The sequence below is a fragment of the Nicotiana tomentosiformis genome, chromosome 5, assembly GCF_000390325.3.
Source record: "Nicotiana tomentosiformis chromosome 5, ASM39032v3, whole genome shotgun sequence".
Lineage (NCBI taxonomy): Eukaryota > Viridiplantae > Streptophyta > Magnoliopsida > Solanales > Solanaceae > Nicotiana > Nicotiana tomentosiformis.
In genome coordinates, this window is record NC_090816.1 from 93,904,109 (window position 1) to 93,916,622 (window position 12,514).

Consider the following 12,514-nt stretch of genomic DNA (forward strand, 5'->3'; position numbering starts at 1 on the left):
AGAAACCCGTAAGTCTCTTAATTATCAAATCATTCGGAAAGCGAATGGGTTACCAATATTTAAAATCCAAAATTGAAAGATCTATGGAAGGTTACAGAAGAATTACTTCATAGTCAAACTTCTCAAGGAATAAAGTTTGCAAAATGCACTTCACAATGGGCCCTAATTCATCAATGGTTTCTTTCTATCAATTAAAAAATGGTACCCTAACTTCATATATAGCTTTTGAGACAAAAGTTACCTACTTAGCGATTTGGGTTCGTTTATTAGAAATTTCTACTGAATAAATACTATGATACTGTCATTTTATCAATGATACTTGTCCATCTGCAACTCTAAGGGACAAATATGCTCGTATATATGTTGAGGTTCCAATTAAAAACCCACATCGATATAGGTAGCGGATAACATGAGGCTAGTGAAAGATGGTAAAATTACTAAAACTACTACTGTTCTTGCTCGCGTTGGTAGTTATGTTCCAAATAGTAAAAGAGATTAAAAAACATAGGATATACTCTCCTTTTGATAATGTGTCACAAGCAAATATAACCACTCCCTTATACCGAATCTGTTTGAAACTTAATTTTTCACCCCAGTAATCCTCATAGATCTTCCTATACAAACTACACCTAACTCCACCGTTATTAGTAAATCGAGTTAATTCCAAAACAACAAATATTAAATATTTTTCCTACGAGTTATAATTTTGAATTTAAACTTGAAAATTCAACTAATACTATTGCTAATAGACGACTCTTTCTATCTTGTTAAAACAATCACCTATTCATAACCCTATGATACTCACAATCAGATGGAGTGATGAAACTTGATCAACCTTCTCCATCCTCTTCAACCTATAATCCTTCAAATAATTCCAATGATCCTGATACCTAAAGAATCTCCGAGAAGAATAGTTCTTAACTTGTATCTCTATTGTTCAAGTTACAGGTATTTATAGCACAAGGTATATGCAGTTACAGAGATATAACTGAATTTATATCAGATAGAATTTACAGATAGAGACCAATCTTGGACCTGTTGATCTGAAACTGATGCTTGGACACGGGCTTAGTAAGAAGATCAACTATTTGATCTTTTGAAGAAATGTGAGATATTCGAAGAGCACCTTTTTGAACTAAATCTCTGACAAAATGGATGTCAATTTCCAGAAGCTTCATTTTAGAGTGAAGAACTGAATTTTGACATGTATACATGGTAGATATATTATCACAATATATTGTGGGAGGTGGAACCGAGTATCCAAGTTCTTGAAGAAGAGATTTAACCCATTGAACTTCAGCAGCTGTTGCAGCAACCGCCCTGTACTCGGCTTCTGTGGACGATCTAGCAACTGTCTTTTGCTTCTTTGAACTCCAACTAATTGGAACATGACCAAAATACAGTAAGTATCCAGAAGTTGTTGTTGTCAGATGGATCACCGGCCCAGTCAGCATCATAAAATGCATGAAACTTCAAGAAGGATTGTGGAGTAATATGGAGACCAAAGGCAATGGTACATTTGAGATATCTTAGCAAACATTTAAGAGCCAGCCAATGGTGATGATTAGGACAATGCATAAATAATCATACAAGGTTGTTTCATGAATCCCGATGGTTGTTTCATGAAAACGTCTTCTTCTAGAGGGCATGTAAGAAGGCGTTGTTCACATCTAATTGAATCAGAGGCCAGGACTGTGTAACAACTAAAGTAAGAACCACACGAAGTGTGACTGGCTTAACCACTGGGCTGAATGTCTCACCAAAATCAATTCCAGGTCACTGGTTATATCCCTTTACAACCAGTCGAGCCGTATACTTTTGAAGTGAGCCATCTGCATTTGTTTTTACCCTGAAAATCCACTTACAACCAACTAGATTCTGATTAGAATTAGGAGGAACAAGAACACAAGTACCATTTTTAATTAATGCATTGAATTCATCTTACATGGCAGAGCGCCACTCTGGATGTGATAGAGTTTGCGCAATTGCTGTTGGTTCTGGTACTTCAAGTAAAGGATGTTTAGTGACATGGTGTAAAGTTTTAGGTTTATGGATGTTAGTTTTAGAACGAGTGATCATGTAATGAGTATTTTGCAGTGAAGAGGAAGGAGTGTTGTTTTGTGCTGAAGAAGGAGGATCGATGTTTGTCATTGACGGGCATGGATCATAGGGTAACGATGATTGTGCAATAGCTTGACTGCAGATGAAGACGTCGGAGGAAAGGAATTAGTTTGAAAGGGAATTAGAGTGAGAGGAATCAGTAAAAGGAATTAATAGAATACCAATTTGAATTGAAAAGTGAATACGAAGAATGACGAGATTGATATGGAAAGATATGTTCAAGAAAGACAACATGACGTGAGGTAAAGTACTTCTTAGATTTAAAATCATAACATAAATAGGCACTTTGATGCAAGGAGTAATCAAGAAAGACACAGGGAACTGATTTGAGATCAAATTTGGATTTGGTATAATGACGAAGGCAAGGATAACATAGGCATCCAAAGACACGCAAGGATTCATAATTGGGAGAACGACTAAAGAGCTTTTGATAAGGAGAGGAGAATTGAAGAACTAGTGTAGGAAGACGATTAATGAGGTATGTGGCAGTTTGGAATGCAAATGACCAAAAGGAAGAAGGGAGGTAAGTTGTTTCAGTAACGTGAGGCCAGTTTCTACTAAATGGCGATTGACGACGTTCGGCAGCCCCGTTGTGTTGTGGAGTGTGAGGTGGTGTTTGCAGGTGATTTTATGCTGACATCAAAGGTATTCTCAACAAATTTTTGGAATGTTGGAAAATTTTTATACACATCAGATTTTGCTTTCAAAGGAAAGAGCCAGATGTACTTTGTGTAATGATCCACAAATATGATATAATAAAGGAACCCATCAATTGATTGCACTGGGGCAGGACCCCATAAATCAGAATATAAAAGTTCAAGAGGTCTACTGCTACTTAGAGAAGAAACGCCAAACGATTGACGATGACTTTGATTGCATTGACATGGATTACATAGAGATGCTTTAACAGAAGATACAGGTAATTGAAACTTGGACAAAATAAAATTAAAATCCTAGCGCTAGGATGGCCAAGGCGTTGATGCCACGAGGCTGATGAAAGTCAAATGTTGAAGTAGACGCGATTATGAGAAAATGAGGATGACAGAAGCTTGTATAAGGATTGATCAAGTTGGTCTTTGAAAAGAATCTCCCCCGTGAATTGATCCTTCACAAGAAAATAGTCAGAAAAGAATTCGATTGACACTTTGTTAGAGTTACAAAACTGAGATACAGATATGAGATTGGTTTTAGCAGAAGGAACACATAAAACATTAGAAAGATGGAACTTTTTAGTGGGAAGAGAGATCGTACCAGATATTGGGAAGTGTGTCAGGATAATAGAAGTAAAAAATATGTAAAAGAGAAAAACAATAAATTGCACAAGACAAGACAAGAGAAGATTTACGTGGTTTGGTGCAATTCATCTCTGCCATCATATGGTGAATGAAGAGAAAGGTTACACAGGTCATTAGTGATGTGATGAGATGCTCCAGTGTCTAGCAACCATTGTTGATCAGATCGAGAATTTGCATTAGAGTGTACTTGAGGATTCCGTGAAAATAAGTCCCTGAAATAATCGCGTACTCAAAAACATTGTTTGACATGGTGCCCAAATTTGTCGCATAATTGACATTGGATTTTGGCTTGAGATCCTGAGCCTCGAGAATATTGTCTCGGTACAAACTTCTGAGACTTATATGATTAGGAATTCACTGGAAAACCAATACTTTCATGGTCAGATTGAAAAGATTGATTTGTCTTTCCAGAATTGCCTTGCCATTGCTGAAAAGAAGATTTAGTGTTTGTGCCCTTGCGAACATGATTTGCTGTGATTGGAGTGGTGTCAAAGGTGGGATCTATTTGTTTCAAATACAATTAATGAGCCAGTAACTTGTCTTGGAGTTCATCGAATGATATGATAGTATCTCTAGCACGAATAGCTGCAGCAATATCTCGAAATTCAAGACCAACACCACTAAGAACGTGGACTACAATATCCACATCGCTAACATGACTTCCACATAGAGACAGTTCCTCGGCAATTGACTTGATAAATTGAAGATATTCAGCAACTGGGCGTGAATCTCTCCTTGCTTTAGACAACTTATCATGCAAGGATATGATTCGAGTAGCTTCTTTATTTGCAAACACCATTTGTAACTTGTCCATGCCTCCACTGAGGTTTTGGCATCTGCAATGGTGTTCATTACTGCAAAGGATATTGAAGCAATAATGGCTGCCAAGATTAGTTGATCTTGACAATCCAAAAATTCATAATCGGTGTTAGGAACCAATTCACAATTTATTTCAATGGTGGTTGGAGGTGATCTGGTGTCACTATTGACATAACCCAAAAGATTATGGCCTCTGAGTAAAGGGGTAATTTGGGCTCTCCAAGTGGGATAGTTTTGAGCATTAAGCTTCAAAGGGAGTTGAGAGCCATTGATACAATTAACGTTTTTTCCTGAAGGGTAAGTAAGATTGTTTGTGCTAGAGGAATCCATGAGTAAATTAGAAATTACTGCTTCGATATTGTCACGACCCAATTTCTCTGGTCGGTCGTGATGATGTCCAACGTCGCCGCTAGACAAGCCAACGGTGAACTAGCCATGTGTTTATTCTTTTTAAGAATTCCGAAATGGTTGATTTTTCCTTATTTATTAAGTAAGCAAGAAGTGAAAATTTAATAAAATAAAGTGAAGCTAATTTGAGAGCAAGTATGGTGAATTAATTACTCAAAAGCCATCAAATGCCTACTAGTATAATTCCAAGACCCGGTGTTACAAGTATATGAGCTACTAATAGAATATACAAAAATACTAAACTACTGTCTGAAATAGAGTAGACAGAAAGTAATGCAAAAGAGAGACTCTGGGTGCTGCCGAACAGACTCAAAAGAGCAGCTCACCACTAGGCCTCGGGGTATCGAGGATGCGCGCCGGTAAGACTGCCAGATGCACCTGCCTCAGATCTTTCACGATTAGAGAAGAAGTGTAGCGTGAGTACATAAACAATATGTACCCAGTAAGTATCCAGTCTAACCTCGAAGAAGTAGTGACGAGGGTTCAACATTTACACTTAATATGGGCTAACAATAAAACACAAAAATGCTAAATAAACATAAAGTATGTGAACAATAATATTAACGCAATAACAACAGTTGGTCCAATAATTCTTCAATAAGTAGTAAATTCCAAGAGTCTTCTATTACCACCGACTAATTCTAGGTAAATTTTGAACAAATAAATAAATTATAATTTCTCACTTCATGAAAAGTAATGTCCAGTATGTTCAGGCTTCAAACATTAACACGCACGATTTATGTCGAGGTCGTACGACCCGATCCTGAATAATGTGTGCACTACCGAGGGTCGAGCGACACGAACCATAGACATATCTATCTACTACCGAGGCATTCGGCCCGCTCCACAAGATGGGAGGATACTTTATGAACAACCGATTTGAAAGCTAATACAAGGTTAATGTACAAGGAAACACAATTTCTATTAACGGTCAAGTAACCCGTCAAAAACTCAAGTAAGTGTAATTCACTCTCTGCCAATTCCTTAACAAGTTTCAATATAATTTAGGCACTTTAATTAACAAATAAGGTACAAATATTATAAGTATTTTATAATTTGGGTCCTAAACTACCCGGACATAAGCATAATTAGTAGCTACACACGGACTCTCGTCACTCGTGCGTACGTAGCCCTCACAATTTGAAGCAAATAGTAATTAAAATCACCTATGGGGTAAATTCCCTCTTAAAAGGTTAGACAAAAGACTTACATTATCTCAAAACTCGCTTTCCGGCCCACAAATTTGTTCTAAAGCCTTAACTCGGTGTCGAATAGTCCGAAATTAGTCAAATATTATATAAATTAATCAATACATATTCAAAAGCACATAATTTGACTATTAGAGTAATTACCCAACCAAAATGGAAGATTCCTAAAATTTACCACCGGGCCCATGTGCCCGGATTCCGGAAATTTTCAAAGATAAATGTTACCCATAACCTCACGAACTCAAATATATAATTTTCACTCAATTCTATAATCATTTTCGTGGTTAAATCTCATTTATATATATATAAAAAAAAACCTAGGTTTTTCAACTAAACCCATAATTTTCACAATTTTATATGTTAAAATCTACCCATAATCTATGTATTTAACTTACATTATGTAGGAATTACTTACCTTCAATAGCTAGGTGAAAATTCCTCTCTAAAAAACTCCAAAATCGCATAAAACAACATCTTAATTAAGAATCACCCTCCAAATCAAATCGAATCAACTTATGAACTTCAAGTTCTTCCAACTTACTCCGAACGCGTCGAATTATACTTAAACTATTCGGAATGACACCAAATTTTGCGTGCAGGTCTTAAATCATCATACAGAGCTATTCCTAGGCTCATAATTCCATGCAGTCCTCGATAACACCAAAGCCTACTTCAAACCAAATTTAAAGAACTTTAAAACGTTCAATGAGCCAACTTCCAACTTTAGGCACCGAGACACTCCCGGGTCATCCAAAACTGGATCCGAACATACGCCCAAGTCCAAAATTATCATACGAACCTATTGGAACTGTCAAATCCCAGTTTCGGGGTCGTTTACTACAAATGTTGATCCAAGTAATACTTACCCCTTTTAAGCCAATATTAAGGAACTAAGTGTTCCGATTTCAACCCGAACCCTTCCAAACCAGAACGAACTATCCCTGCAAGTCATAAAAAAGTAAAAGCACATACAAGGAGTCTTATTTAGGGGAACGAGGATCTAGAAAGCAAAACTACCGGTCAGGTCATTACATTCTCCACCTCTTAAACAAATGTTCGTCCTCGAACGGGGTATAGAATCGTACCTGGAGTGCTGAATAATTGTGGATATCTGCTTTGCATGTCCTTCTCAATCTCCCAAGTTGCCTCCTTGACTGGTTGACCCCTCCACTGAATCTTTACCGCAGAAATATTCTTGGACCTCAACTAGCGAACCTACCTGTCAACAATGGCAACTGGCTCCTCCTCATAACCCAGACTCACATCTAACTGAACCGTGTCGTAGTCTACCACATACGACCTGTCGGCATGATACTTCCGAAGCATAGACACGTGGAAGACTGGATGAACTCCCGATAGACTAGGAGGCAAGGCAAGCTCATAAGCAACCTCCCCAACTCGCCTCAACACCCCAAATGTATCTATAAACCTTGGGCTTAACTTGCCCTTCTTCCCGAACCTCATGATCCCCTTCATCGGCGAGACTTTCAAGAGACCCTTCTCGCCCACCATAAATGATAAATCATGCGCCTTCTGATCCGCGTAACTCTCATGTGTGAAGTGTGCTGTGCGAAGTCGCTCCTGAATCAACTTTACCTTTTCCAAGGCATCCTTCACCAAATCAGTACCATATAACTTAGCCTCGCCGAGCTCAAACCATCTGATGGGCGAACGACATCGCAGACCATATAAAGCCTCAAATGGAGCCATCTTGATGTTGGGCTGATAACTGTTGTTGTAAGCAAACTCGACCAAAGGCAAGAATCGATCCCACTACCTTCCGAAATCAATCACATATGATCTGAGCATATCCTCCAAAATCTGAACAGTTCGCTCCGACTGCCCGTCGATCTGCGGATGAAAGGTTATGCTGAGCTCTACCCGGGTCCCCAACTCACTCTGTACTATCCTCCAGAAATGCGAAGTAAACTGAGGGCCTCTATCAGATATGATGGAAACAGGCACATCATGCAACCGAACAATCTCTTGAATGTAAATCTGGGCTAACCTCTCTGAAGAATACGTGGTCACAACCGGAATGAAGTGTTCCGACTTGTCAACCTATCGATAATGACCCAACTACGAAGTCTATAGTAATACGCTCCTATTTCCATTCATGTATAACCATTTGCTAGAGTAGGCCACCTGGCCTCTGATGCTCATACTTAACCTGCTGGCAATTTAGTCACCTCGCCACATACCCAACTATGTCCTTCTTCATCTGCCGCCACCAATAATACTGCCTCAGGTCGCGATACATCTTCGTAGCACCTGGATGAATAGAATACTGAGAACTGCGTGCCTCTTCTAGAATCGTTTCCCTCAACCCATCAATATTAGGGACATATAAACGACCCTGAAGTCACAGAACACCATATTCACGGATAGTAACCTCCTTGGTACCACCCTGCAGTACCGCCTCTCTGATAACCAATAAGTGCGGATCGTCGTACTGGAGAGCCTTGATCTGCTTGAATAGTGAAGACTGGGCGACGACGCACGCAAGAACTCGACTGGCTCTGAAATATCCAACCTCACAAGTCTGTTAGCCAAGGACTGACTGTCCAAAGTTAATGTCCTCTCCTTTGTTGAAATGAATGCCAAACTACCCATACTCTTCGCTTTTCTACTCAAGGCATCAACAACCACATTCGCCTTGCCCTGATGATAAAGGATGGTAATATTATAATCTTTTAGTAACTTAAGCCACATGCGGTGCCTCAAATTGAGATCCCTCTGCTTGAACAAATGTTGCAAGCTATGATGATCGGTGTAAACCTCACAGGACACCCCATAAAGATAATGCCTCCAGATCTTAATAGCACGAATTATCGCGACCAACTCCAAATCATGTATGGGGTAATTTTTATCGTAGGGCTTCAGCTGACGTGAAGAATATGCAATAACTCGCCCCTTATGCATCAATGCACAACCCAAACCAACACGTGAAGTGTCTCAATACACAGTATACATCCCTGAACCGGAAGGCAACATTAACACCGATGATGAAGTCAAGGCGGTCTTGAGCTTCTGAAAGCTCGCCTCACAATCATCATGTAAGGCCCCGTAAAATTTTACCTAAACTCCGGGATTTTATGGTGCTGAAGTGGACTTATGTGTTGACAATTGTAGAGATTCTGCATTGGGACTTCATTTTTTCTAATTTTTTACTCGACCCTATTTCGATATATTAGAGTAAAGGGCCATTTTGAAGCAAAAATATGATATTTCTAGTGCGAGGAAGTGCCATAAAGTGAGAGGGGAAGTTCCTAAGGTTATTGTTCATCAACTCTTGCTCAAACTTGAAGAATTCACAAGAAACCTTCACTAGGTCTTCATCCTAGAAGTAAGATTCTACTCCCTAACCCTCAATTTCGTGATTTTACTGAAAATAAGTAATGAGAAAAGAAATTCTTCGGTGTGGGAGTTGTCCATTATGCATGCATGTACTATCAAGGGTTGGGGGAGGAATATTGAGCTAAATTGGGTAGACTTTGGGTAGTGGGATGGAGGAATCCACCATAGGAGAGCCTTGAAATCATAATACTCACCTAGTGTTTGATAAAATACTCAAATGAGCTGGAACCATAAACTCTCTCCTAATTTATGTTCAATTTTGCTATATTTCTAAATAGATCGAAGAGGCTAAAAATTTCAGAACATTGTAGTAATTTAAAAAGCTCGAGGGAGGTATGTTGGCTGCACTCATCTCTTAGAATTGAACCCCATTATATCTTTGTAAGTCCTAAGTTGTTCATTATGAATTAATTATTCCGAATAAGCCTTGTATTGAAAGATATATGTTCAATATGTATTCTGTTGTTCTTATTATGTTATATTCTATTTGAAAATGTGCTCGAAGCATGGGTTGCATATCCAAATGTTATATCTTTAAGTCGTGATTCAAATGAAGGCTATTATGCCAAATTATGTAAGAAATCTCAAGGTGTTTAACATTCTTATTTGCTCAATATGTGGACTTAAAATTTTGAATAGAAATGCTCTGTTGTTGATGATCCGTGATAATGTTTGAAAGTGAAAGAGATGAATATGAAGTGTGAAATACGACCAACGTGCCAAGAGTGACATTGTGTTATGGCCATTGGTGCCAATGAAACGAATAATATATAAAAGATAATGAAATGAGCTGTCAATCCTTTAAATAAATAAACACCCTGGGAGTGTCGTTAGTCACAGAGGAAGGGTAGGTTAAAATGACCTAACCCCGAAACTACATGTTTCGGTGTAGGAGCAAAGTGTGATTGTACCCTTTTATGGGGATGAGATTGATGTGATAAAAATATTCCCCTTTATTGGGATGAGATGATTGCTAGAAAGGGGTGATATCGATCCACACGGCATTGTGGTGAGACGACCTAGCCGGTTGTGTCATGATCGGACACCATGACGCACACATGGTGGTGATTGTGCTTGAGATTATGAATAAAATAATGATTTAGACTGAGATGATGACTGTGATTGTGGTTGATGTATTTGGGTGAGACGGCCTAGCTGATCGGGCCGTGATCGAACTTTGTGCTCAAGATCACGGTGGTATATCGGTGCTAAGATCTCCCAAACTTAAAATATGGAAATTTACTGAAAACTTGTCTTGATCCTAATTTGATATTTTGGTATTGTTTGAGGGTCCCATTGATTTTATGATTATCCATACTTGTGTTATCATTCGTTCTGTTGAGAAGGTGTTTATTCATTCATACTAGTACTATTCCATATGTACTAACGTCTCTTTTGCGGGCACTGCATCTTTAATGGATGCGGGTGGTTTCGGAACAGGTGGCATTGATCATTGATAGCAGTACACCCTTTTCTCACCAGATTTGGTGAGCCCCACTTCATTCGGGGTCGTGTATCTTTTGTCCCGCGTGTATTATATTTTGAGGTATAGCCGGGGCTTTGTTGCTAGCACTATTCTAATATTTTGTATCCGTAGAGGCTCCATAGACATAATGTTGGTTGTATATGGATGTTGGAAAAGTCAAACTAGCCTTGTATGTATTTTGAGACCATAAAGATGAAGCGACTAATGATAATGAAATTGGCATTATTTGTGATGGTGTCCAACGTCGCCGCTAGGCAAGCCAACGGTGAACTAGCCATGTGTTTATTTATTTTAAGAATTCCGAAATGGTTGATTTTTTCTTATTTATTAAGTAAGCAAGAGGTGAAAATTTAATAAAAATAAAGTGAAGCTAATTTGAGAGCAAGTATGGTGAATTAATTACTCAAAAGCCATCAAATGTCTACTAGCATAATTTCAAGACCCGGTGTCACAAGTATATGAGCTACTAGTAGAAAATACAAAAATACTAAACTACTGTCTGAAATAGAGTAGGCAGAAAGTAATGCAAAAGAGAGACTCTGGGTGCTGCCGAACGGACTCAGAAGAGCAGCTCACCACTAGGCCTCGGGGTATCGGGGGTGCGCGCCGGTAAGACTGCCATATGCATCTGCCTCAGATCCTTCACGATTAGTGCAGAAGTGTAGCGTGAGTACATAAATAATATGTACCCAGTAAGTATCCAGTCTAACCTCGAATAAGTAGTGACGAGGGATCGACATCGACACTTACTATGGGCTAACAATAAAATACAAAAATGCTAAATAGACATAGAGTATGTGAACAATAATATTAACACAATAACAACAGTTAGTCCAATAATTCTTCAATAAGTAGTAAATTCCAAGAGTCTTCTTTTAGCACCGACTAATTCCAAGTAAATTCCGAATAAATAAATAAATTATAATTTCTCACATCATGAAAAGTAATGTCCAGTATGTTCAGGCTTCAAACATTAACACGCACGATTTATGCCGAAATCGTACGGCCCGATCCAGAATAATATGTACATTGCTGAGGGTTGAGCGGCACGAATCATAGATGCATCTATCTACTGCCGAGGCGTTCGGCCCGCTCTATAAGAAGAGATGATACTTTATGAACAACCGATTTGAAAGCTAATACAAGGCTAATGCACAAGGAGGCACAATTTCTATTAACGGTCAAGTAACCCGCCAAAAACTCAAGTAAGTGTAATTCGGTCTCTATCAATTCCTTAACAAGCTTCAATATAATTTAGGCTAGTAGAAGTTAATGTTAGTAATTCACAAACCAGAATTGATCGCTCTATTGACAACCAAAATGGATTATCAGAATGACCTTGTAGAGGAATTAAGTCTTACAAACTACATAGAAATCCCTGCCTCATGCAGCTTAAAGAAAAATTCTCTTTCACACCAAGATCACTTCATTGTGTGATTAGGCCAGTATTATTGTGCAGTTTGCAATTTTTATCCAAGTAATTGTTATCTCATGAATCTCTTAGTTTTGAATTGTTGAGGTTCTCACTTCAAACCGTGCGTGCTTTTTTATTTTCCTATAGGCCAGCTCTAGTGGTTCTATTAGAAACCCGTACAACTTATCATCAACCGTACGTTGGTACAAGAAAAGAATTTGATCGTACAACTTATAGAAGAAATATCTACGACTAGCCAAAAAATTTACTATTTGATAAATTTTTATCTTTCCCAAATAAATGGCTTTTTCAACTATTTTGCGAGCCCATACCTATCAAATAGACTTATTTTATGGCAAAATCCTATGCGTACGTTTGATTCTTATTAAGCCCCTGGTTAGTTTTT

General features: G+C 38.4%; 1 protein-coding gene and 1 long non-coding RNA gene across 2 annotated transcripts; both read right to left on the reverse strand.

Moving 5' to 3' along the window:
- Nucleotides 1-2,956: 2,956 nt before the first annotated feature.
- Nucleotides 2,957-4,332, reverse strand: LOC138891577 (uncharacterized). The gene is made up of 2 exons (XR_011407952.1): nt 3,467-4,332; nt 2,957-3,226 (listed from the first exon to the last, which is right to left on the reverse strand). It is a non-coding gene; the product is annotated as an uncharacterized lncRNA (long non-coding RNA).
- Nucleotides 4,333-6,722: 2,390 nt separating this feature from the next.
- Nucleotides 6,723-8,773, reverse strand: LOC138892807 (uncharacterized). The gene is made up of 4 exons (XM_070176549.1): nt 8,268-8,773; nt 8,053-8,122; nt 7,071-7,447; nt 6,723-6,792 (listed from the first exon to the last, which is right to left on the reverse strand). The coding sequence occupies exons 1-4, from the start codon at nt 8,771-8,773 to the stop codon at nt 6,723-6,725; spliced, it is 1,023 nt and encodes a 340-aa protein (XP_070032650.1).
- Nucleotides 8,774-12,514: the final 3,741 nt, after the last annotated feature.

Coding starts and splice junctions, on each gene's coding strand:
- LOC138892807 (XM_070176549.1), bottom strand. CDS start 8,773: ATGCATAAGGGGCGAGTTATTGCATATTCTTCACGTCAGCTGAAGCCC. Junction 8,123..8,267: donor TATTGGTTATCAGAGAGGCG/GTACTGCAGGGT, acceptor CTATTCATCCAG/GTGCTACGAAGATGTATCGC. Junction 6,793..7,070: donor CCAGTTGCCATTGTTGACAG/GTAGGTTCGCTA, acceptor TATGACTTGCAG/GGATAGTTCGTTCTGGTTTG.